This window comes from Cuculus canorus, chromosome 17 (genome assembly GCF_017976375.1).
Source record: "Cuculus canorus isolate bCucCan1 chromosome 17, bCucCan1.pri, whole genome shotgun sequence".
NCBI classification, from domain to species: domain Eukaryota; kingdom Metazoa; phylum Chordata; class Aves; order Cuculiformes; family Cuculidae; genus Cuculus; species Cuculus canorus.
The window spans coordinates 14,199,283-14,225,447 of NC_071417.1; the positions used below are offsets into that span (position 1 = coordinate 14,199,283).

At 54.1% G+C, this 26,165-nt stretch overlaps 1 protein-coding gene across 3 annotated transcripts in view; it reads left to right on the forward strand.

The window, feature by feature from the left end:
• Positions 1-797: 797 nt before the first annotated feature.
• The window catches only part of SRRM4 (serine/arginine repetitive matrix 4), a 43,269-nt gene continuing 17,901 nt past the window's right edge, over positions 798-26,165 (forward strand). For all 3 annotated transcript variants that reach the window (XM_054082647.1, XM_054082649.1, XM_054082648.1), the window contains exons 1-6: positions 798-969; positions 20,072-20,215; positions 22,575-22,658; positions 23,555-23,626; positions 25,249-25,275; positions 25,994-26,044. In XM_054082647.1, coding sequence (XP_053938622.1) covers positions 839-969; positions 20,072-20,215; positions 22,575-22,658; positions 23,555-23,626; positions 25,249-25,275; positions 25,994-26,044 — 509 coding nt within the window. In that variant the 5' untranslated portion in view covers positions 798-838. The remainder of the gene's footprint in view (positions 970-20,071; positions 20,216-22,574; positions 22,659-23,554; positions 23,627-25,248; positions 25,276-25,993; positions 26,045-26,165) is intronic.

Consider the following 26,165-nt stretch of genomic DNA (forward strand, 5'->3'; position numbering starts at 1 on the left):
AGTGGCAAACACAATGGCTGCTGGTAGCCTGCGATGGGGTTCAGGGACTGGCAGGTGCCCAGGCTGGTGCTGGGGCATCCACGATCCAGCAGTGAGCTGGAAGTGGTTCCTTCGCTGGTGCAGGTCCGGGAGACTGGCAATGGGTCTGTAGAGTGGGAGCCACCTGAGACATCCAGAAACGAGCTGGAAGTGGGTCACGGGCTGGGGAAGGTAGTGGTGGGGATGGAGCAAGGAAGGTCCAGGGGACCATGGTGATGGGTCTGTAGATTGGGAGCCACCTGAGACATCCAGCAGTGAGCTGGAAGTGCTTCCTTGGCTGGGGAAGGAAACGATGGGGATGCAGCATGGAGGGTCTGGGAGACTGTGGTGATGGGTCTGTAGAGTGGGAGGCACATGAGACATCCAGGACCAAGTTGGAAGTGCTTCCTCGGCTGGGGAAGGTGCAAGGGACCACGATGATGGGTCTGTAGAGTGGGAGCCACCCGAGACATCCAGGAGCGAGCTGGAAGTGGCTCCTTGGCTGGGGAAGGAAACGATGGGGATGGAGCACGGAACGCCCGTGGCTATGGGTCTGCGGAGCGGCACCCCCCGTCCCCCGGGCTGTCCCCCCCGTCCCCCGGGCTGTTCCCCCCGGGCTCCCCCCCCCCCCCGTCCCCCGGGCTGTTCCCCCCGGGCTGTTCCCCCATCCCCCGGGCTCCCCCCGCGGGTCCCCGGCGGCGCGGGGCGGTGCCGGGGCGGGAGCTCGGCGGGTCCCGGCCCCTTCCCCCGCCCCAGCGGCACAAAAGCGGCGCGGAGGCGGCGGCGCGCGGGGCGGGGATGCGGCGCGGCGGGGCCGGGGATGGCCGGCGTGCAGCAGGGCGAGAAGCAGCTCTTCGAGAAGTTCTGGCGAGGCACCTTCAAAGCCGTGGCCACGCCGCGACCCGAGAGCGTCATCGTCGCCAGCATCACCGCCCGCAGAGCGCTGCCCAGGTAAGCGCTGGGCTCGGGGCGCCCCGCCGTCCCCCCGGGAGTTCATCAGTAAGTTTTGCTGCAGCCCGTTTATCTGTTTAATTATCTCATCATATAAACCCGTCTCGTGAGGTGCAGCTGTTTTAGGTTAAGAGAGGACCTGTCTGAGGGCTGTGAGGATTTATCGATGTGTTTGGTTGTCTTGTGAGGGGCAGCTGCTGTAGGAGAGAGCCTGAAGGGAGACTCCGGGCTTGGTTGGATAATAAAGAAAAAAAAAAAGGAAAAAAAAAAGACCATTCTTTGCTGATTTATCTGGTTCTTTGTCTAAAACTAGTCTATATACCCGCGGCTTTTGTTAGATGTTCTGACTTTTTAGAAGGGCATCCGATTCAGCTCAGAATTGTGCTCCTCCAGTGCCCCTCATGTCCGCCAGTGGCAGAGTGAGGGTCAAAGCCCCTGGCGGGGGCTGCTCGTACCCCCCGAGCTGCTCAGCTGCGCTGTCGCATGGACGAGGATCAGCGTGGCTTCCTCGTAACGACAAAGTCTCCAATTTAGACCGGTTTTGTTTTGCTGACTGTCTCAATATTGGTTAAAAATATCCTCTTTGCACTGTTTTTGTAAGGAAAGGAGGCTTTTGCTGGTTCTCCCCTCTCTCTGCTCTGTATTTCCACTGCTGGCTGCTTCCTACCTGTGTGAGGAGCAACCCAAAGTTTCATGAAGGTGATGGATGGGTAGATGAGAGGGGCTTGGTCGGTAGCGGGCTGGGTGTCAGGGGCTCAGCCTGTCCTAAAGAGCAGAGAGCTCGCAGGGAGCGAGTTGTTTCGGGCGCTGCCCATGCCAGCGGAGGCTGTGACCCGCAGCAGTGACGGGGACGGGGGTCCTGCTGCTCCTGCAATGGGGCTTCACTTCTGCCACTGCAGCCCAGTCGCCCGAGCATGAATTTTTTTGATCCGTGCAGTTGCTGTCAATCGGGGCAGGTAATTGGGAAAGGCACAGCTTAGGCTTTCAAAGAAGAGCAAACCTAGTTTCCATGGGCAGCATTTGCAGGGCTCCAGCCCTTGTGAGCGAGAGGAACCACCGTGGCTTTCTTTTCTGCTCCACTGGGCTACGGTTGGCACCCAAGGGGACCATCAGTGGCTGAGTGGAGATTCACACTCACTTTCTCCTCCGTGAATGTGCCCGAGTGAGCCGTGCTGCTTAAATGTCTCACAGTCAGAGGTGTAATACAGCAACAAATTAGGACATTGGGGAAATACAGCAAGCCCGAGTACCAGGGGCAATGCACAGCTCTGAGCGATTTGCATTGCTGTGGACATCCCAGTTGAGCTGAGGACTGCGGCTGGAAGTGTTTGCAGCTCCATTAAAAAGTTAACAAATGCATGCGCCTCTGTTTTGCTGGGGATGCCAATTCTGGCAGGAAGGGAACTGTCTCCGCAGGGCAAAAATGGACCCGCCAGCTCAGCTTTGCTGCGTTTTGTACCGTGGCACCAGCAGATCCTGTGCGAAAGGGTCCTCAAGCTGGGATATACTCTGCACAGCCAGCTACGATGCTGCTGGCTCCCCACAACAGTGTAGCCCAGCTCCTTTTGTCTCCTCGCAGCGTGTGCCACCGGCTGGGACCCGGGATATTCCCTGCGGTGCAGCCATCTGCGCTGCCGCCCTCGCTACAGGTGTGGAGTGGGGTCAGCCTGACGGGGCTCTCCCTGGGGTCTGTGAGGTATTTGTGTTCACCCCTGTGCTCCAGAAGGAGCTGTGCTGCCCGAGGAGCTGAAGATGAAGGCTGAGGGAGCAGGAGGACCGCAGTCTGTGGCTCTTCTACTAAGGGTTGCGAACTTGGCTTGCATCACCTGGGGCTCTGCTGGGAGCCTGACGCTGTTGTCTTGGCAGGATTGCACCCGTGGGATGTAAGATCTCGCATTCCCAGGGGACTTGAAATGGGTCCCCATCAGGCAGTGTCCCCAGCACCCTGAGCCGGTGCTAGGTTTGTAGCCCAGCGAGAGCCAGAGCCAGGCTTCTGCTCCCAGAACAGCCATAGGGCTTGCGGCAGCTCCTCTTGCCGCTGTCTCCGTGCCCGGCTCCAGTCTGGGTTTGTTTTTCCTGAAGGTTTCGCTGCGCCGCTGCTCAGATCGGTCTCTCTTCTCTGATGATGCTCCTGGCTAATTTAAGAGCAAATGACTGCAGTGCCAGCGATCGGAGTGCACAAGAGAGGAGACGGGGAGACCGGTTAGCCAAATGAAAAATTAAGATGACCATCTGGATTTCTGTTTTCTCCCACACTTGACAGCTGCTCCTCTGCAAATACCACGGATCCCAGCCCTGGATCCAGCCCCGCACTTCCCGCAGCGGTGGAGGCGACAGCATGGTTTCTGGGCCAGTGCTGTCCATCTCCCCATCAGTTTTGTGGGCCAAGCCGGTGCCCTTGTGGTGCGACAAGCGGTTCAGCTGTGGTGTGGGTGTCCTGCCAGGAGTCCCCACGGTGGGCAGAGCCCAGATCCATCCCCACAGCGAGGGGCTCAGTCCTGTGTCCTTGTGGGGCATCATTGAGCTTCCTGGTGCAGAAGGTGATATATATATATATTTTTTTTTTTTTAGCTTTTCTTCCTTCCAGACGACCCTTCCTTGCACCCCATCCCACGCCATCATCCTGCTTCTGGTCCCAAAGATAAAGCCTCTTTCATCTAAATTCCCCAGAAGGTTCAGCGGGTTAAAGCTGTGCTAAACCCAGGGTTCATCCTGGAACAAAAGAATACATTAATCTGTTCCCTCCCATTCGCCTGGGCTGGGGGCTGGCTACTCTGGCCCCCATGCAGCTCTGTGCCCGGAGCAGGGTTCTGCCAAAGCAAATGGATTATTGACCAGTTTGCAGTGTGAAAGGAGAATACGAGGTGATGGGGAAAGGGGCTTTTGCAATTAACATTTCTCCGTGTAGGGCCCAGCGGGGTTTTGCTGTGCAGCCTGATGCTGTGCTTTAGTGGTTGGGGGTGAGTGACCCAGCGGTGGGGGGAGGCTGGGCAGCGCTGGGGCTGCCCCACGCTTTGCCAGGGAGTTGCTCCAGCTCATGGAAAATCCTGGGGTGCTTTGTGGGACTTCCGTGCTGAGAGGGTTGGGCTCGGGGTTAGGGACACCCACCCTGCCCCAGGTGCCCTCCTGTGAGCCAAGGTGCCCTCGCTCCCTCTCTCCGGTGTAAGGGCGCTGCGGTGCCCACCCGATGGCAGCTGTGAGGGGCTTTGGCTCTCATGAACTGAAAATCTCTAAACCTCCTGTGCTAAAGGTGCCACCAATGTCATCCCAGCCCTGGGGACGGGTATCGTGCTGCGACCCACAGATATGCAGGACCCGATTTCCTTCCTCTTACCAGGGCTTTTGCCTGCATCTCTTCCCTGGCCACGACCTCAGCTGTGGGGACAGCTGGGACCCCCTTTACGCTTGGCAGTCTGACTTATCCCGGTGCTGCCGAGTATTTTATTCTCATCCGTCTGCCAGGGAGCCCGCGGGTGCCAGGGACAGCCAGGGTCCCCCTGGGACCTGGAGCTGGTGGCAGTCTGGGGGCTCACGGGATGCTTTTGGGCGTGTTTGGGTTCCCTGCTCCCATACCACCAGCCATGGCAGTGTGGCACAGGCTGTCCGGCACCCCAAAATCAGCTGAAATCCACTGCTACATGGGAAGCAAGGGCACTGCTGAGGCTGGGAGCTGGGGGTGCTGGTGTTGGCTCCTGGGGAAGCCGGTGGTGCTGGGTGAAAGCAGGCTCCTGCATCCCTCCCTGCCAGATGGCCTAAGTGGGTCACATCAGGGCAGTGCAGTGGATTTGTGCTTTAACCCTTAATCCCCCGGGATGTGCTGTGCTCAGAGAGGGAAGGAGGGCTGTGTTGCTGAAGTGGGATTAAGTTCAGTTTTGCTGCCTGATTTACCATTGTGGGCGTTCTCCGAGATGGCTCCGGGTGTTGTGTGTCTCCCCGGCTGGGCAGGAGCTGCTGCGGCTCAGCGGTGCTGGGAGGTGACGGCATCTGGGGGTGCACGTACCCGCAGATAGGGCAGAGGCAGCTGTAATTTCCCTGTGGCCTTTACGATGACTCTGGGCGCAGCAGAGAGCTGGGGACCAGCTCTCTCCCATTCTGACCTCTGCCTTTTTGGTAGCCCCAACCCCGTCTTGTCCCCAGCGGGCTGGCAGCCCCCCAGCACTGGAGTGTGCTGCTCGGGAGGGAGCCCCGCTGACAGCCTCTCTGTGCCCATGGCCCCCCGCTTTTGTTAATCCTCCCCCCTGTTAGTCCGGCATCTGCTCTGCGGGAGGAGGCGGTGGCAGGGCAGGCCGCGCCAGCCGCCTGGCTGCCATCTGCTCCCTCTCGCTCCCAATGAGCCCAGGCGCTAATGAGCCCATGGCCCCAACCCAGGCAGGGGGGAGAGGGGCTTGAAAAGGAAAGCAGAGAGGGAGAAGAAAAGCACCCTCCTGGCAGGGGCTGTCAATAGGAAGGCTTTTGTCTGCTCCTGCCCTCCAGCTCCAGCTGGATAGCGTGGAAGGAGGGAGAGCTAATTAGGCAGCTCAGGAGTTGAAAGTGGGGAAGACCTGAGGATACCCACGGAACCCCCTCCCTGCTGCTCACAGAGCCTTCATCTTCCTCCTTCACCCCAGCTGCATCCATCTGCCTCTCCACGGAACTGATGCTGGGGGCCATGTCCCTGTTGGCCTCCCTGGTGGAGTGGGGAACGCTTCTGTCCCCACGGCGGTGGCCCCACCAGCACGTCAGGGGATGGATGCTTCGGCCAGGGTCGCGTGGGATGCAGCGAGTGCCCAGTGACAAGGGTGGGCTCAGAACCTGTGGGTGCCTTAGCCAGGCATGCTGAGCCACAGCATGGGGAGGTGTACAAGCACCCAAGGATTTAGGGAAAGGGCCTTTGGAAGTCTCTGTAGGAACCCCAGTCTCATGGATGGGTCTTTCTTAGAGCCACTGAGGTACCCACAAAAGTACCACCTCACCCCACTGTGGTCACCACATGGTGTTTTGTCACCTTTGACTAAAAGCTTCCAAGAGCAGCCGTGGGGCTGAGGGTTGTCCCCAGAGCAGCACTGCAGGGACTGGAAACCGCATGGCAGCAGGAACTGTGGTTTTGAGGACAGGCGATTTCTGACCTGTGAAAGTTCACTTGAGAGCTTTTCTGAGCTCTGCTCAGGGCCCAAATCTGGCCCCGTGGCTCTAATTCCCGAGCTTCCCAGCAAGAACGTGGGCAGAACCTGGCCTTGCTGTTGAGAGTGGAGGTCCACAGCATCTTGTGGGGAAATGCGGGGTGCAGCTCTCCCTGAATCTGGGCCATCTCTGGGGGAAGGGGAGTCTGTGGTGCCCATGCAGTGCCAGGAGAAGCGCCATATTCCATCTCTTTTCCTCATCCTTCTTTTCAGACAAGGAATGAAATCAGGTGGAAGAAAGCAAAATAGGGGAAAAAGTCTGCTGGCTGGCTGGGGAGTTGTTTTGTAGAAATACTTGATTTCACCCTTGAACAAAGCTGCCTGCGGATGCTCTCCCAGCTGCCCGAGAGTCTCCGCGTCTGCAGATGCTGCAGGGGCTCAGCCGTGGATGCCAGGTTTGTGAGGGCAGCCCGATTGGAGCCTGGCATTTCACGGGGCTGCACTGGCCGTGGGGGTCCTGTCCATGCTGGGCTCAGCACCATTCTAGAGCTTGGGTGCCGTATCAGAGTGCAGAGCGCGCAAAATGTGGCAGTTTAGGGTCTTGTGGGGCCAGGGTCCATCCGTGCCTGGTTCAGGGAGAGCTGGCAGATGCCCCTGTAGCAGCTCCAGCCAACCTCTGGCACTGCTCATCTCCCATCCCTGGAGAGGCAGGGGAGCGGGGCCCTTAAACCTTGTGTTCCCGTGCAAGTGTTCACATCCCTCCCTCAAAGTCTGACTAATAAATAGTTAGGGCTGTGGTGACCCTGGTGCCAGGGGATTGCTAAGGTGCTTCTGGTCCTGCGGCTGCTCATCACTTTTCTGCAGCTGCTCCTGCTGCTGCTTGCCCCCAGAAAAGCGCTCTGCAGACCCCACTCTTGCTGCATATGGGGGTCTCCACTCTCTCCTGGGGTCTCCAAGCACAGGGGATTTCTCCTTCCAGAGGGCCATGGCTGGAGCTGAGCCCTCCTCTGCTCAGCTCCATCCTTCTCCCTTCCCACACCTCCGTTTCGTGCAGCTGGACCCTTCTATCCATACCTTTTTCTATAAGATGAACTTATCAGCTGCAAACCGCGCATCACTGAAATGAAATAATTTCATACATGACCACACTTTCCTTTTCCCTTTTTTCTCCTTTTCTCCCTGTGGTAACTGAAACCTCTTCATCATTGCAAAAGCCAACCCAGGCCAGCCAACTCCACCTGCATTTCAGCTCTCAGGAGAGCGTGGGTCTACTGTACCCCATGGTCCTGCCCTGCCCCACTGGTGACCCACACCTGGATGGGTTCTCCTACCCCTGCAGTGCCAGCAGCTGGAAATTGGGGAATCCAGAGCGATGCCCGGATCAGAGCCCTTTGGCATTCCCGGCCAAGGGATGCCAGACCCCAGAAGCCAATTTGCTTTTACAGCCCAGCTTATTGATTTTTTTTTTTTAATAGGTGCATGAAAAGGCACAGAGGTTGTGATGCCCGAAATCTGGCAGGAGCGGTAGGTCCCAACAGCACAGCTTCCATAACAGGGCTTTGGTGTGCTGCGGATTTGGCATATGCTGGGGGGATGCGTGGGCTGGCCCACGGCCTCTGGCAGCGTGACTGCCCATAGTGCCCATGTCTTGGTGCCATCATCACCTGGCCAAGGACACACAACCCTTTGTGGGATGCAGAGTGTTGCAAAACTGGCTTCTCCATCAGCCACTTGAGCCAAAAGCACTGACAAACACCGGGAGTTTAAAAATAGCAGTTTTTTTCGCACGCGGCAGGAGCGCTTTCCCTGCCAGCGCGGCAGGGACTGCAGGAAGGGCTGAAACAAAAAAAAATTAAAAGTATAAACTTCTATTAAAAGCTCTATTGGTGTTTCAGGCCAGCTGAGCTGGGTCCCCGCCTGGAGGCAGCAAGGTTTGGGCTAACTGCTTTGCTGATGACCTGTTTGACTCTTCATGTTTAATTTATATTCTGTCATTAATGAAAGACGAAGCAGCTGCTGCTGGCCAGGGGCTTCGCTGGGGGCAGAGGTGGGAGCAGAGGCGCTGGGTGGCCGAGGGGTTGGGAGCAGAGCAGGCAGGGTCCTGCTGCTTGCAGAATTGCTCTGGTCTCTCTGGGCTCCTGCTGCGATGTGCTGGTGCGGGCTGCGAGGATCTTTGTGCTGTTGGATTCAGGGTTCAGATGCCTGTCTCACATGCAGGTGGCTGAAAATGCTCTGAGGCCCATGGGCTGTGTTGGGGAAGGGGGGTTTATTTGCTGCTGACACCAAATCCAGCACTGCATCATCGTGATGCAGCTCAACAGCACTTTGGCAATGGGCTGGTTGTATTGAATTTATCTCTTGTGCCTGCGTGTGTTGGGGTGTGACTGGAGGAGAGCGGGGTGGAAGACTGTGCTTTTAGCTACTTTACTGTTGGGATGAAGGGTTAGCTATTTCCCAGCAAGATAAATATTTTTACATTAAGAGAGATTTCACAGTTAAAGACCACCTGCAGAATTAATCTGTGGGTCAGCTGGAGCTGCCGTATAACCAACCACCTGCCGAAGTAGTGCATACATAACACCAATGTATAATAACATGTAAATATATAACTTAGTCACTGCTGCTTCATCATCTGCAGCCACCTTAGCAGCCCTCCTCGGCGGGGCGGCTATGGGTGTGGAATGCAGAGTGCAGGAGGGTGGTTAGGGCCAAAGCCCTCATGGGGTGGGGGTAATCCCCTCTGAGGTTGGTAGTTTCAACTCCAGGAATCTATTGCCTATAACGCATTTGACCTCTTCAAATCCCCCCTGCTTCCATCAGGGCGCAGTCAGATTCATTAGGATGGGGAGAAGCAAGGCGAGCGGGTTCAGCACTGCTTCTTTATTTGCCAAAAAACTCCAAGGTGAGGAACATGTTGGGGGGAAAAAAACAACCTCAAAGTGTCAGAGTGCCCACATTTCACCTGCCCTTCCCTGCTACGTGGGACGGGCTCTGTGTTTATCTGCCTGCCCAGTCCCTGCCTTTGTCTGCCCATGCCGAGTTAGTGAAGGACAATGGTGAGCAGCTACTGGAGCAGAAAGGTGGGTGGATAACGCGTGCCAGGGAGAGGAAGATGCAGTGGGGTCTGAGTGGGCATCACCGATGGAGGAGGAACAAAGGGAGCCATTGGTCATATCACAGAGATAGGAGCATTTTGTAGCCCAGCCTGTCGGAGAGCAGTGGAGCATGTTGGCTGCCTCTCCCCCAGGATCCTGGGGCATCCGCAGACAGAGAGGCTCTGTTGCACATTCTGTCTGATGTCTGGAGAAGTCATTGACGCGCTTTTGGACTGGTCTTTGTGCTCTCCCAGACATTTCCCACATGTGGTTTAGGAGCCAGCACAGGTGAAAAATGTCCTTTGGGTATTTTGGAGAGGGTTTCTTTTTTATGTTTTGAAGAGTCCAGGCTGGCAGATGCAGCTGTTTCATGCTGCAGGCACATCCCTGCCCTCGGCTGTGTTGGGACCATGTGGCTGTGCCTCTGTCCCTGCCCTCACTGTGCATGTGGCACATCTCAGCACCTGCAGGGACAGAGCTAAAGGCACCACGGGGCAGATCTGGTTCCCTCTGTTTGCTGCCTCCTGGCAGTAGTTACAACCCATTGCTCCCAGGAGTTTCCCAGAAGTTTGTTTTCCACCCACAGGCCCAATTTTCTCATCCTTTTCCCTCTGAGCGGGTTTGGATGCTCAAAGGCAGGCGCTCAGCATAGGAGCTGCCATGGAGGGGATGGGTGGGTTAACTTTGCGGTGGAGGCTCGTGGGTCAAAGAGCTGGCTGCTGGCTCTGCTGGGCTGCGAATGCCACCAAAAGCGTGTTCAGCCCTGATTAATGGAAACTGAAAAGCAGGATCCTGAGGACCTGCGGCTCCCCTGCCCCCTCCTCGCCGCAGGCTGCTGCTGCCAACCCTCACCCTGCGCTGCCACTGGGTTTGTCCTGTGTGGAGCGGAGGACAGCGGGTCTCACCTTGTCTTTCTGCAGCAGAAAAGCAGGCGGCAAACCCGCAGCTGCAGCCTGTGCCCGGCTTGCAGAGCCCGTGCTGGGGCATGGCCACCGCCCTGCTCCCCCACTTGCCCTCCCCACCGCGTCAGTATTGATCTGACCCGAACTCCCTTTAACGTGCTGTGATTTCTTTCAATTATGCTTTGAGTGAGGCCTCTGCGGCGTTCGATAGAGCTGGCCCCAGCACGGTGCTCGGACCAGGATGGTCCGGAGGGAGATGTTTGAGAGCGCTCCTGCATCCCCAACAAGAGCATCCCTCTGTGTCTTATATTTCCTATGTCCCGTGAGTATAATCCCACATCTTAAAGGTAGCTCCTTGTCCCATCTGCGTTTCCTAGCTCTTTCTATCCCTTGAACTGCTGGTTTTGCTACCCCAGCCCGTAGGACAGATTTGTTGCGTCGTTAGCTGGTTTGCCTTCCTAATTTAGATGAGCGCCAGACCTGCATGGTCCCCCCTGCTCTGTGCAAGAGCAGCCCAGCTGCCAACCAGAGCTGAACCAAACCTGAGCAGCCCTGATCCCCTCATCCCCAGCAAAGCTGCCGTGCTTTCCCCTTTCTCCTTGGTAGCTGTCATCTCCTCTGGGACGTGCTTAGCCGAGTCAGGGCTTGGTGTCACATTGTTTCCGGCAAACTAATGGGCAGAGTGCTTGTTTTCAGAGATTGTATAGGGCAGAAATCCTTGCACTTCATCTCCAGCTGCAATTACCGAAGCCAAGTCGATGCGGTTGATGGTAATAGGATGGTAACACTGTCTGAATTTGTATTTAATGCTGATTCCAAGGGTCTATAATTTTCATCAGCACCACATGACTTTTTATAGAACAGAAAAATGTGAGAGCAGTTAATGAGCTGTAATTCTGGAGAGCTTCTGCCTTGATTGGGACTAATTATTTTCTTTATAAAAATAATTAACAATCCATACAACCTATAGAGTGAAAGGCATGTGGCATTAATTAAACCGTGCAGTATTTTCAATGCACCTTTATCTCTCCTTTCCCAGCACACCCTGAACAGACGGTTGCATTGCACTGCGGAAAGCCAAGCTGGGCACGAGCTCACATCGGGGTGAAGGCTGGGGCAGGGTGAAAAGAGCAGGTCCTGAGCGAAGGAGCTGCTTCTAAATCCCACCTCCACAGCCTCCTGGCCCTGCATGTACTGTAAAAATACTCATTTGGGTAAGAAAGGCTGTTTTGGCTAGAATAAGGTGATGGTTTTCACACGTGGGCTGTCGGTGATGGGTGTGGAGGGGGCGCTGGGGGTGTCTCTGCAGTTCTGGCTGAAGAACAGCCGGTGGGACCCTGAGGCAGGGTGCAGGGGTCTGTGCTGGGTTCTATGACACTGTAGGGCATTGGGATATCCTAAAATTGGGATGCTTCCTTTGCGCAGGCTGAGCCCTTGTTCTTCAGCACTCTGAAATCCTGGGATAAGTCCCAGGTAAACGTGCCGCCGCACTGATAGAGTGCGGGTCTGTGCATGCTTAGACACACATTTACATAAAATATAATTGTTAACAAGACTAATTCCTCTATTTTCCAGGAGGTATTCGGAGAACTAATGAATATATTTGCATAATCTTGATTTTGTTTATGAATAATTCTGGATTATCCAAATGTGAATAACACCAGGGCTTTGCTGTTCTAGATGCCTTTCAGCTAAGGATAGTAAAGCATTTTACAAATATTAGTTCAGCCTCACAAAGCCCAGCAAGCAATAAAATTATTATCACACCCGATTAAAGATGGATGTGCTGAAAAGTGAAACGATCCTCTCCAGCCCCTCTTAGCAGGGTCTGCCATGGGCCCCAGGAACCTGAGGAATCTCCTCCAAACCTTCCCCCTAGGGAGCATCAAGTCAATAAATATCCTCCTCTTTCTTTTTTGGGATGATTTAAAACAATGTTCAGAGTTGCAGGGTGGTGTGGTTGCTGGGGGCAAGACCTGGGAGTGGAAATGGACGTTTCTTTCTGGCTCTGACCCCAAAACCACCGTGGGTGCTGCAGCACCGAGTGCGCCGGTGCCTGCTGTGTGGTAGGGTGGGCATGGCCATACCAGCGTCTCCCTCCTTGGAGCACAGCGGGAGGAGAAAAGGCCCCGTCTTTCATCCCAGAAACTCTCCTTAGCTTAAAATCCCCTCCTCACCGGGCTTTCCTGGGCAACTGGCAAGACCACTGAGGTGTTTTCCATGGGACCAGGGGATGTTAAAGGGAAGGAGGATTGGAGTCACACCAAACTCTCCCACTGAAGCTGCAATTCGGGAATTTCCCAGCTTAGCTGACACAGGATAGGTGATCTAGGGAGGCAAAGGGCTAGGGAGGAGAAAGGCTGCTTGTCACCCCCCTTCCTGACTGGGAATGCTATAGGCTTGTCTTTCCAGCAGGAGGAATCTGTTGCTTAATTCCTTATGGCAGGAGCTAATTGTGCCCACACATCCCCATGCTGGGACTTCTGCTCCTCACGGTGACACTGAGCCCTCCTGGCCCCGCGTTGCCCAGGCAGCATCACCCTGGGTGTCGTGGCAGGATGGATGCTCAGGAGATGAGTCCCAAATGGTGGGAGGTGTAGGGGCCCCTGTCACACCAGACCCCCCAAGCAGTTTCAAGCGGAGCCCTTGGGATATTTGGCCATTAGCTGCAGGCAGGTGCGCGTGCTGGCACGTGGGGTGGCTCAGGGAGTTGTTTATTAATGGGGTGCGATGAACTAAGTATTCCTGTCCCTACCTGGATGGAGTAGCTGTCTGCTCCACGCTCTCCCCATCAACAACAGTCATTCCCAGGGCAGCTCCGCAGGCAGGCAGCAGCTGCCTGAACAGGTTGTTTATTTGGAGTTATCTGAGTGTTGGGACTTCCAATGTGTTTTCCCCTCTTCTTCCAGTGGCAATTCAAAGAAAGCAAATAAAGGGAGAGGAGGAAAAAGCTTTATGTGAGTGGCAAAGGGAGCATTGCTGCTCCAAGTGGATCTTCTCCAGTCGCCTTCTCTTTCCTGTCTCCAACACGCCTTATTACTAATTCATTTCTAAAGTGATCTCTCAGCACTCCCAGGAGCGTTGCTTACAATCCCCTATTTGATTAAAATTTAATGAGCTATGTTATTGGCAAATACACTACTTCGCTGCTCTTCACCATTGCTGAACAGTGTGGGGTTTTCGACAGAGGAGGGAATCGGTGCCTCGCAGAGAGCACCCGTAGTGACCGAGCACCGGGGCAGCACGCAGGGTGGGTTCCTCGCTAAAGAGTGAGCCCCGGCCTGCTGGGAGGGTAGTGATCTCCACAGGCAGGTTTGTTTTTTGGTTAAAACCCTCTTAAAACATTAAGTGTTATCTCCTGGTGCTCCTCAGCTTCCAGTGTTGTGCTGGGAAGTGCTCAGCCGCAGCTGCCGGGCTCCCCTATGCTGCCCACAGCCTACCCTTTGCCCGGCAAAGGTTCCTTCACTCCGTGCTGCTTGCGGGAGAGCAATTAATGAGAAACCTGAGCTCAGATCCAGGCTTTTGTTAATGGCAAATTCTGCAAAGGCTGCTTAGGGTTGTCCCCGTGTCTGCTGTCAGCTCTTCCCCCTTCACAGGGGAGCAATTCCGCCACGGCAGTTCCAGGCTGCCTGCGGGATGATGGCAGGGATGGGGTCTGGGAGGGAAGTTGGAGGCCGACTGGCAGGAGAACGGCCATGGGTCTATGGGAAGGTTTAGCGTGAGCTCTCAGCCGCAGTCCCTGCCATGCCCAGAGTCCCCCAAAACAGCGGTCGGCTGTGCAGGAACGGTGTGCTGTGATGCTGCTCAGGGTAATGCCAGTATTTTGGGCTGTGTCTACAGGCATCGGGGAGAAGCCAAGGCTCCTCCTTTCCTATTCCCTGACTGTAGAGAAAACTGGCTCCTTTACAGACATGTGAACCTGCAGGGTATTTGTCTAAGGAGGAGGATTTGAGGATAGGAAAGGCACAGGATTGTTCTCCCAAGAGCTAGCTTGGCCTGGCGGCGTGCAGGTGCTGACGAGCATGAAGCGCTGCAGGGACCTCCGAGCTGGCAGCGTGGGAGGTACAAGATGCCGAGACGGGGCAGCAGTCCAGGTTTCCTTTAGAAACAGTATGACCGTATGCTATATTCCTCAGATTTATCTCTGCTGTCACAGGCAGGCAGTCTACAGAGCCATCAGGGATTGCTGGCAGAGAGGCAAGGTGATGCTGAGCCCTCTAAGGCGTCTGGGTGCTCAGGAAGGAAGGGAGGTGTCCTCAGGAAGGTGCCCCCAGAGAGGAGGAGGAGGAGGTCTAGTCGTGTGGAGCAAGGAGAGGCTGTGCTCACCCTTGTGCCCGACCCTGCCTAAGAAAGGTGGTCCATGTGAGCATCGCTTTCCTCTGTGGAGTTTGATGCTCTGGAGGTAAAGTCTTCCATCCTGTGCTGCGCGGTGGGAGCCACCACTGCTGCCAGCTGGTACGTGGGACGGAGTCGTCCCCACGGGCTGTGACCGCACAATATCCCCAAAGCATCTGGCACTGACCCCACAACGCTAGCAGCTTCCCTCTTCCAGCAGGGAAGCTCCTCTGTTCTTATTCAACCACGCATAGCAAATCAACTGCTGGAAAATAAAGAGCCAAGCTGCTTCTTTTGGCCCAGGATGTGATAAGAAGAATGATCGTTAAACGTTTCTAGAGTCCAAGAAGCAAAAGGAGCCACTGCTGCATTTGGGCTTGCAGCAGGACGCAGGGTTCCCGGGGCAGGAGGGAGAGACGAGTCACGGCGGGGAAAAATTGGATGAAAAATGTATGTTACAGAATTGTATTTCTCTTCTAAACTGCCTCAAGAAAACCACGCGCTTTTCTGCAGCTGGTGCCTCTGCTGATGCACGGAAAAAATAGCGGGGAGAAGATTAAAATTGAACTGGCTTGGAGTCTGTGTAATCAGGGAAAATATCTCGGTGATTTGCTATTATAATTTTCAATAACAAACTGCAGGGCTCCTGCTGCACTAATAATGGTTTGAATGCGGTGGGGAAAGAACCTGCCGTGGGGTGTTTGTGTGTGTGTGTGTTTGTGGGAAGCACTTACAATTTTCCCCATCTCCTAATTTTGAAGAGGTATTTTTAGTGCGTATTTCAAAGAGCTTTACGTAAACACATCTGCCGGAGTTTGTGCTTGGAAATGTCTTTACAGCCTTCTTTTCTGCCCCTCCCTCTCCCAGGACAAAGGAATGGTTCGACCATTTTCTTTTTCAATCGGATGAGCAAAAGCTAGAGGGCAAGAGGGAAATAAAAGGGTGGTTTTGCCAGAGCCAAGAGGCTTCTTGGCCCAAAGTGGTGGGTTTTAGAAATGCAGTGAGCAGCTCCGCCGCCCTCGCCAGGGCCAGGAGCCCGGAGCAAAGGCCCATCGGAGGTGGCTGTGGCAAAGATCTGCAGCGATGAGGGAAAGTGGGGACTCCAGCCCATCGCCTTCCCCCTCCCGTGCAGCCAAACCCTCCAGGTAGGGAAAGGAGAGGAAAGATAAGGTATTCAATCCTGTGTCCACACGCTTTTGGTGTGCTATTTAGGAGAAGCAGCGAGAGCATCCCTGGTGCAGGAGCGGTGTGCCTGCCACGGCCGCCTGTGTGCTTTCTCAGGCTGAGCTTCCCAGTGCCCAGGCGAGATATCCATCATTAGTTTAATGCCAGTGAAACATTCACAACTAATAGGCTCATCAGAGATGCTTTAACCTTTTTCGTTTTCGGGGCTCCGGTTGGCTGTGGCCGCTCCTGCCCACTGGGAGCTGTAGAGATGATGGGAACGTGGAGCCAGCCAGGGCTGAAAAGGGCACGGTAGTAAAGTCTCTGTATTGGCTTTCCCAAATACCCTGTCCTGAGCTTGGAAACGCTGTGAGCGCAGGTGTGCCAAGAGCAGTCAGTGCTCAGGGACTCCATCCTGCCCCGCAGTACCACGTTCCGGCGTGGGCTGTGCATCCAACAGCCAATCCAGCTGCATGCGCAGGGGAGAATAAATGATAAAAAGCAAAGGCTTAGCATGATCCAGGCCCAATGTGCGTACGCTGCTGCTTGCAAAGCAGCCGGGAAGGGCAGCGGATCTGCGGCCGGGCCACCGAGGGCTGGGACTGCTGGAGCCCCTTCCGCAGAGCCAAGGAGCGATGCTGCTGAGGTTGGAGAGGTGGCCCTGTGGCAGGGTCTGGCAGCTGGGAGGTCACTAGGAAGGCAATTTTCTTGCTTTTCTTTCCTCTCAAGAAGAGGAGCTGAGTTACTGTGGGGGAAAGGATGATTGATGAAAGCTTTGTGGCAGGAGACTGCTGCAGGGCCAGGCAGAGGAGCTCGCCTGGGACGCGGGAGCCTGCGGGCAGGGGAGGGCAGCTGCCGGCCCGGCAGCGCTGAGATGCCAGCTTACAGGGATTTCAAGTGCGCACCAAACCTGCACTGACTGCACGTCACTGCCGGGCCGGAGGGGACGGGTGTCGTTGGGCTCAGCTCCCGGTGAAGCGTGCGTCACCAAGTGCCACATTTCATGGCCTGATGAGATGGCGCTTGGCCATGGCACCGAGCGCGGCAGCCTGGGATGGAGGAGCGGGGATGGGTTGGGAGTTGGCTCGTCTCACTGAGGCCTGTTCTCCTCCAAACAGCCCCAGCGTTCTGTGGGGTTTTCACCCTGCTTCAACTCAGGAAGGTTCTTTCCTACCGGTGATCTTTTCTGCATCGTTTCTGCTAGGGTAGCAATAGATCATTTCCCTCTGCCAACACAATCTCTCAGGGAGGAAGACATGGAAGAACCTAAATCTGATACCAGCACAGGAGGTGGGCTTGTTGCGTTGTGACAAGTGGTGAAAGGATTGGTCTGGTGGAAGAGGTAAGAGCCCCATGTGCCTGCTGCTTCCTTCCCAGCCACTGAAAAAGTTGGCAAAAATTATTACGAGTCCCAAAAATCTCTCTTGGACCAGAGACTGCTGCAAAGTGAAGGGACAAGGTGAGCTGCCTGCAGAGGGAGGTCGCAGAGGGTACCTTTTGTGCTGAGCTGGCGGTGGAGAGCCTGGTGGGTGCCCTGCTGCCTGGGGTCTCTCTTTCGGGAGCAGGGGTGCTGCTTTTGGGCAGGCATGATGGATGGGCTGGATTTCTGCACAGGAGACAGAAAGGGAAAAAAAAAAGGGTGCAAATAATTGTCTAATGGAAATAGAGAAATTTGGAGAGCAGGCGGGATGGGTGACACTGCCTTGTCATGGCCAGGAGTGCGTCTTTGGGGACAAACATGAGACCCGTACATTGGTAGAGAGGCTGCAGTCCTCGCTCTGAGGGCAAAGTAGTGTTGGATGCCCAGAGTATGGGTATGCAGGCAAACCCTGGGGTGACCTTCCTGCCTCATCTGGCACACGTCTCCATGAGCAGCACGTCCCGCGTGTTAGGGGAACCCAGTACATCCAGCTGCATTGCCCCGAGGGTCCTCACTGCCCTCCTGGGGCAGCTCCAGCAAACCACCCGCAGAGGCTTTTCTCCTTTCTGCTGGCGGGGGAAGGTGTGATAATCTTCTCCTTGGAGGCCACAGTAATCGCTTACACCAAACTGCAGGCACTTTTATATCAGTCATGAAAGACACGTGAGACAACAAAAAAATATATGTTTTTCCATATATATTCAATCAATGTCTATGGAGCTTAACGCAAGGGGATTACCAGCCAGTTTAGAGTGTTAGTGACTCTCAGCGTTCATCAGAGGAGAACATTTGGTTGAATTGAAGCCAGCCTTTGATGGGATTGGAGAATAATTATTTCCATCAATAATGACTTCCAAGCCCAGAAGAAATGGTTCCTAGTGCATTGCTGGACAGGAGTCCTTGCTTGCCTCAGAGCCAGTATGTTTTAACCCCATGACCTGAAAATCTTATTAGTGGGAGAGGGGCCGGGGTGAGAGGGACATAGCCAGCTGTGCCCAAGTCCTTTCTGCAAGGCAGCCGTGCCCCAGCGTGCTGTCAGCATGGGGAGGAACCCTCCTGCCTCCACTGCTGGAGCTGATCCAGACCAGACTTTGCACAGGTCATTAATTTGGGGACATTTTTAATGGATCCTAATGATTGAGCCTCAGAAGAGTGTTCTTAAAAGGGGCTCTGGAAAGGCCAGCAGCTAATTAGCTCTCAAAGAAAGCAATTAACCATGTAGCTTCCCGGATTGTTAAAAATAACATAGATGTTGGGAAGTGACTGAGGGATTTATTACAAGTAAAGTAATAGATTTTTAAAGCCAGAGGGACCATGGGGTCAGCCAGTGTCACCTGCTGCATGTCCTAGACTGGAAATATTTCACCTGGCTTCCCCCCACTGACCGCTGTCGCTTGCATTTTGCCAATGCACATCCTTAAATATCCAGGGATTACAAACTAGGCTCCAAGAAAGAGTCAGCTCTTGGAGAAAGTGAGGGTCTGTTGAGAGGGAAAACACAGTGGAAAGAGAGGGGTGGCTTTGCTTCTGCAGGTGCTTCTGTGCTAACTCCAGCCCTGAAGAGCATTACTCATGGCTGGGGCATCAGGATGTTCCCTGGGACATATAAGCCTCTGGCCATGCTTACCTTGGGCTAACATGCTGGTTTAGCATCACGTTGCTCTTTAAGCACGCTGTTGGCCCCATTGAACCCTCCAGATGTGCAGCATGCACCTGGCCCTGCGCCGTGTTCCTGACCCCACAGCCCGTGTGTGATGGTCTCTGCAGGCGGGGCACCCTCCCAGCGCCCCTGAGCCGCGGTGGCTGTGGGGCTGGCAGGGGCACATCCCAGCCCCCTCTGGCTCCGGTGGTGCTCACGTGGCCCGGGAGCTTCAGTCTGCTGCTTTCTGAAGGGAGGAGGTAGGTCGAGTGGCAAATGCAGTCGTGGGACCTTGCAGAGCTGATCTGGGGGTGTCTAAACCCCAAGGGTGCACCCACAGCCCCTTCCTGTGATTGACTTCGAAATGATAATGGGAAGAAACTTTCCCTGCCAGCTGAGCCCAGCCTACCATCAGTACCACCCCACAGCCAGGTTGGGCTTGGGCATGCCAATACTTGCTTATTTATTCAAATAATTCTCTGAATGACACCAAAACTACAGCATTCTCAGGGCCCCTGCTGGGTATGGTTTGTAGCTTTCCATTAATCTTTCTGTTCTTTGAAATAAACATCTGCCTGGCCTGGAAACCTATTTACCATCCTCCCATGTGTCTGAGCCCTGGCTCATTTGGGTTTGTTTTCTCCACTTGGCTTCTTGTCTCTATTGGAGCTTGCCCTGCCCGAGCCCTAGTGTTTCTTGAAAATCTTTCACCCCAGGCTTGCCCTGCCCTGGCTCTGCTTCTTGCCAGCGCCCGTGGTCTCCTCCGGGCTCTTGCAGGCACCTGCCTGGCTCAGGTGGTTCCCCTTAGTTCTTCTGGGCTGTCCCAGGTTCTCCAGTTGGGGCTTTCAGCAGGAACAGGTGTGTTCCCGTTTGCAGAAGTGGGAAGAAGGGCTGTTTCCTGGATGCCAAAAGTCTGCTTCTACTTGAGTGCTGGAAAGGAGGGTGAGGATGCGTGGCGAGGTATTGGTAATACAACAGCAGGTTTGGGAATGGCATTTGAAATGCAACCCTTTTTTTTCTGCTAGAGTGCAAGACCAGAGCTAAAACCTGCAGCTCAGAGGAAGGTGCCCTGGTCTGATTAGCTGCTGTTGTCCCTTGCTGCTGCGTTGGCTCTAGACCCTGGGCTGTCCCCGCAGCGTGGGGGTCTCCACCTGCTCCTCAGCTGCACGGTGCTTGTGGCTTGAAGGCTGAGCACTGTATGCCCACGCTGGGTCACAGCTTGGCTGGGAAATGGGGTGTTCCTGGAGCCTTGCAGGAGCATTTCCCACGGCAGGGATGAGTGTCGTGGGCTCAGGAGGCCTGAGAGCAACCTGCAGCTTTCCTTGGCAGCAGCACAGGTCCTGCAGAAAGGAAAGAGGATTCCCCAGGAGACAGGAAACCCTCAGCCAATGACCCTTACTGAACAGACACTTGCTTATCGTTCTTTTTCTCCTCTCTTCCTCCTGCAGCGGGACGCTCGGCTGCCTGCCGTACACTGCGGAGGACAGACGTCCTGAAAAGCTGAGTGGCCGTGTGGTCAAGGAGGCCTCCACCACCAACGGCTGTGCGAAAGGGAAGGAGAGACGAGACCATGCTCGCCGTAGGTCATACAGGTAGGAGCCAGGCTGTGAGCAGGCTCACCCTGAAGCAGGGGGGTGGTAGAGGAGGCATCTGTGACTGTTCGCTCAGCCTCCCTGGGGGCTGTGAGAGCTGGGGATGGCTTAAAGGACTATGTAAGCATGCAGCAAATGTATGCCATTGTATGAAATCTCTGTCCCGGTTTGCAGAGAGAAATCCGCAAACCTGTAGTTCGCTTTCATTCCACATCTTCCTTTTACAGCTGCTTTGCAAGCTGGCCTGGCTGGAAGACAAGGAGGTCTGCCAGCATCCCTGTGTGCTACCGGGTCTGCAGGGTATCCCTGTCTGGGCACCGCTCTCTACAATCCCCCTTTACCCATGTGTAGATCAGCACTGGCTCCAACAACTTGAGAGAGGGGAAAAATTAATGGTAAATTAAGCAGCTAGGGTCTCTGAACCCTGCCTGCTAAACTGTCTCTGCGATTAAAGCCTCCTTCTTTGGTTAAAGACACTGGAAAGAAAGAGCAAGAAAGCACATTTCCTATCTTCAGATTTCAGGCTAACCAGAACAATAACCTAAAGCGTATTTTTAATTAGACTTTGATTACAATCACGGAGAAACAATTAAAGTCAGATCAGTGCAGGGAGAAAGCTTCCCCATCAAAGACAAAAGGCTTTATCTTGGGAGAGGGAGAAGGGCTCCATACAGAAACTGCCGGTGGCCACACTGCATGGTCAGAGGTTGCTCCCAGCTCTCCTTTGGCCGTGGCCCGAGGCAAGGGGTAGAGGAGACGCACCCAGACCTGTTTGCTGGGAGCCCAAACCTGTGCTAGAGGAAAGCGCGTGGAAGCTGGGGCTTAGCATCCTGACGACTGGGAGGCTGAGATGGGTGCTCAGGTCCCTGGTCTGGAGCAGACCCTTCGGGTGTCCTTGGGCAGATGGCTGAGCTTGGAAAACACATTTCTTCTACCTTAAGGCAGACAGAAGACACACGAGGCCAAGGTGTGCCATATCTACTTGGCAACGCTTCTGCCAGTCCGGGAAATCTTTGGGAGGAGGAGAGAGAAGTATTTGGGTGCTCCTCGGGGCCACAGCCTGGTTGCGTCTCAGATTTACTGCACCAGAAGCGATTGTTGCTCAGCAATTCACAGTTCAGCACTGAAGCATTAGCGTACAGTTGCATTTTGCAGAGGAATTGAAGAAAAGAGTACCCAAAGCACTAAGCAATTGGCTTTTTATGACAGTGTCATTTTGGCAGTAATTCAAGCCCCAAGTGAGCAAGTGTCAGGCAGCGGAGGCTGAGTCCCCTTGCTGTGTCCCCCTGTCACCATCTCCAGCAGCTCAATGTGCTGTGACATTTGCTTTGCGTTAGGACTCGATAATGTTTGTCCTTTCTGCAGAAACAGCTCAATTTTTAGCCAGTTTCTGCTGCAATGTTCCCATGGCATTTTCCAAACGCGCTGCCTTTGCACGTTCCCCCACTGGCAGCATGAGAAGTGGGGAAACTGAGGCACAAACCTAACACCCTCAATTCTAGCAGTGATTTTGAGAGCTCCTGGGGATCCAACCGTAGCCTCCTAAACCTCACGCCTGGATCCACTTGGGGCACCATTCAGATCTGATGATCATTTAGGTGATCCACGGGCTGATCTGGGGATTCTCCTTGCGATTGACAGGCTGCCACCATCTATATGACCATTTGCTTTGGTTAATGAGTTGCCATAGAATGTACGTCATGCTTTTAGCCCAATGCTCTGAATTAATTTATCCGCGATATTTGCTTTTTATTGAAGCGGAATGCAAATTCAGCATCATATGTTTAAAAAAGAAATTAATTTACAGGAGACTTTTTTTCCAAGGGTTTAACAAGCATGTAAGAGATGCATATCTCATCGAATTACCATAGTCTCAATAAATATATATATTTATTTCTAATCAATTGCTATTTAACATATGTCAAGCCTTTTATCATCATTAGATGCATCTGGTTGCAATAATTATTGTATGCAAATTAAATGCCAATTAATTATTTAAAGCATATTTACAAAGAGCAACAAAACCTATAAATCTGTTACAGAGTCGTTAACCTCAGCAAACACGTTTTAAATAACCACCGTGGTGTACAGTAGCTGTCTCATTATAGCTCCATTAAACCCAGGGAGGAGACACTTCATTTAAACTGTGACCAAATTATTCGTTAGAGGGTAATTAGGTGCTCACTAGCACCCCGGGTCCAACGAGAAAACTGATCTCCCTGCCCTGGACGCTCCTGAGGTGGGGATGGCAGAAAACGGGGCTGAAAGCAGTCCTGTCTGAGCTGATTCAGACGGTGTTTTTTCTTACTTTCATTTATTTACTTTATTACTTTAATTTTTGTTGTTTTCCCCCCCTCAGCCCCTCATGTGACGAGGAGCCTGCGCCACTGCCGGCCCGCGGGAAGAAGAAGAAGAAGAAGTCGGGCCGCAAGAAGCGAAGGAGGTGAGGGTGGATGTGGCAGGAGGGGCCAGGGAGCCCTCAGCTGCGTGTGAGCGAGAGGGTGCGGGATGGAGGCTGGGTGCTCCGAGGGGAGAGAAGCAAGAGGGTGCGGGATGGAGGCTGGGTGCTCCGAGGGGAGAGAAGCAAGAGGGTGCGGGATGGAGGCTGGGTGCTCCGAGGGGTGGGAAGCAAGAGGGTGCGGGATGGAGGCTGGGTGCTCCGAGAGGAGGGAAGCAAGAGGGTGCGGGATGGAGGCTGGGTGCTCCGAGGGGTGGGAAGCAAGAGGGTGCGGGATGGAGGCTGGGTGCTCCGAGAGGAGGGAAGCAAGAGGGTGCGGGATGGAGGCTGGGTGCTCTGAGGGGTGGGAAGCAAGAGGGTGCGGGATGGAGGCTGGGTGCTCCGAGGGGTGGGAAGCAAGAGGGTGCGGGATGGAGGCTGGGTGCTCCGAGGGGAGAGAAGCAAGAGGGTGCGGGATGGAGGCTGGGTGCTCCGAGAGGAGGGAAGCAAGAGGGTGCGGGATGGAGGCTGGGTGCTCCGAGGGGAGGGAAGCAAGAGGGTGCGGGATGGAGGCTGGGTGCTCCGAGGGGAGGGAAGCAAGAGGGTGCGGGATGGAGGCTGGGTGCTCCGAGAGGAGGGAAGCAAGAGGGTGCGGGATGGAGGCTGGGTGCCCTGCCGAGAGGTGTGAGGCAGTGGTGAGTTGCACAGGCCCAGGGAGGTGCCACCAGCTTCTTCTCGGGGTACAGAGGCCAGGCTGGGGCTCACCCCACAGCCCATCCTTGGGGTCCCATTTTGTCCCCTCCCCAGGGAATGCTGCCCTGGGGAGCGGTGGGGTCAGGGTTGGGGTGGCTGGGGAGGGCTGCGCGGAGCCCTGCCTCTCTAAGGCTCTTCTGCCTCCTCAGGTCTCCTTCCTACAGCCCCTCACCTGTGAAGAAGAAAAAGAAGAAAAGCTCCAAGAAACGAAAACGACACAGGTATTTTCCCCTTGAAAAATGTAATTCCCTGTTGGCAGGAGCTGTTGGAGCAGGGTTGGACAAGAGGTGGGGAACATCACTGCTGTCAGGCTGCGGGTCAAGCCCCACACCAGTGGAGTAGAGAGATGTCAAACTCCTGAGAGCCGAGGAAGTGCAGAGCCTGCGTCCCTCCAGGCGAGGAGGGCACAGAGCAGGTGCCCCCCAGGGCGGCAAAGAGATAAATAGGAGCTGTGGGTGTGCTGGAGAAGGGACAGACAAGCCAAACCAGCAGATCTGCAGAACCTCTGCCTGCTGTCCTTGCTGTCCTGTTTCACGTGACTCCCATCCGCTGGGATACTGACGGGATCAGCACTCAGGGCTTGTGCCAGTCTGTTTCTTCTCTCCGCCAGCTGTGCAAAGGGTCAGTGTTTGGGCTAGGAGAAGGCTCAGCCGAGCTCCACAGGTCTACGTCTCAGCCTTCCCTCCCACCCTGGGTGACTGACTCCGTGTTCCCCTTCTGAAGCCCATTTTTAATTTAAAGAGCACAGTTAAATTTTAAAGTTGCACATATTTCAGTTTTCTCTCAACTGTTAAACCAATATTTGAAGAGAACAGTGGATGTCGGCTCCCTTAAAGTTCATGTATTTGTAATGTATTGAACCAAAGAAAGAAGCTACCAGAAATGGACAACGAGGTGAAAAGCTGATCTTTAATCTTAAAGAAAAGGGCTGGAGGAGAACAGACAATGATATAGAGACTCTTTTAAAATACTTCCTTCCCAAGGAGTGATTCTTATGCTCTTTTATGGATGCCCCCTACTGACAGCAGTCCTGGGTGCGATGTTCCTCGGCTTTGAATGTTTAGTGCCTATTTCTGCCCCGGAAGCCAAGGATAAGTTGTAGCTGGTCCCAAAAGGCAGCATGATTAAAGCATTAGTGACCAGTGGAGGTTGTTTCCGGATACCTGGTACCACTTCAGCTACAGATCCCAACTGCCCTCGCCACAGGCAGTGTCACGGCCCCTCGGGGCAGGACTCAGGCCATGCCTTCCGCAGGATGTGGTGCTCCAAGGTGAGGTGGGACACAGCCAGCAGTGCAGTGGCCTGCGGCCAAGCCTTGCTGCAAGGAAGAGTATCCTCCATGCTCCCAGGGTTTTCTACGAGGACCATCAGCACAGTGGCTCCTGTGTCATCCCAGGGATGCTCCAGGAGGGAAGACCTCCTGTAATGATGCTGGTTTGGCTGTGAGGCTGCTCTGGAGTTACACAGAAAGGATTCTTATTTGCCTGCTATTTGGTCCTTCACACAGAAAACCAGGGACTGGATGTACCTCTGTTCCCTCAAGCTAAACGCAGTGCAGGACTGGAGGCAGCAGCAAAGAAGAGGAATCCATCAGGAACAGGAGATATATTTGATCTCTATAGCCTTGTTATTCTGAGGATCGTGTTCTCCGTTATTTGTAGACTGTGATGGTCACGTCCACCACACTAGGATTTCTCAGCTACTGCCTTGCAGGCTGGCTGAAGGAGAGACGAGGCCATCCTGCCCAGCCTCACAACAATGTTTGATGCTAGGCATAAACACATTTTCTCTCACTGCAGTTTCGTGAGACCCTGTATTCAGTGTACGTATTTGTGTCTTGCAGGTTAACCTCAAAGAAGAGGAGGCACAGGTAAGAGTTGAGCAAGTGTGGGAGCTCCCTTAGAAATGTGGTTTTAATGGTCTCTCTAAGATCTCACAAGGCTGATGTTAGCTTTGTAGGGGCAGAAGATTTTTTTTGTTTTGTCTCCTTGTCAAATCCCCTTGGCTCCCCCCATTCCTGTGGGTCTGGAGCTACCTTCTGCCTGTTCAGCCTTATGCGTTCCTCAAGCCCACAGGAATTGGGTCTCCAGCCCGCCTGTGCAATCAAGCACAAAACTGGAAAGGACCTCTTGGTATAAACTAGCCCCTGGCAACTTCATCCCTGTTGCATCTGTCCTGCATCTCAAGTCTTCATTTCTCTTATGATTTTATTTGCAAACAGTATGGCATCCCCTGACAGCGCCCATCTTTGAAACGTTCAGAGTCAGTGGGTTTCCGCATGTGTACTGGAAGAACAACTCTCCTAATTCCAGTACGTGTTTGTACTGTACTGATAATTATTCATTTTTTTTTCTGTGGGAAAATGCAAAGCTACCAGGATGGCTGATCCCTTTGAGGATCCTTTTTTGCCAAGCCCACAAGCCAGATTTGTAAGCAGGCACTCAGACCCCCTGTGCTGCGGTAGAATCATTAATCCCTTTCATTTTTATTGCACGCTCTTGGGCAATCTAGCTGTAACATTGATGTGTGATTGTGCAGCTTTTTATCAGAACAGAAATCTCCAAATTAATTAGCCATTTCTTATTTAGTTCTTCAAGCCCCAAAAGTAAGAGAAAGGAAGAAAGAAAACACAAAAAACAGTAAGTAGTGATTCATGGTGTTTTCTGCCCTACCTGCAGAGAGCTGTGGGGCTAGAAAGTGCTTGATGTGGTGGGTCCCCTGGAGTTAACACTGGCTGCACAGCCCGAAGCAGTTCTTGGA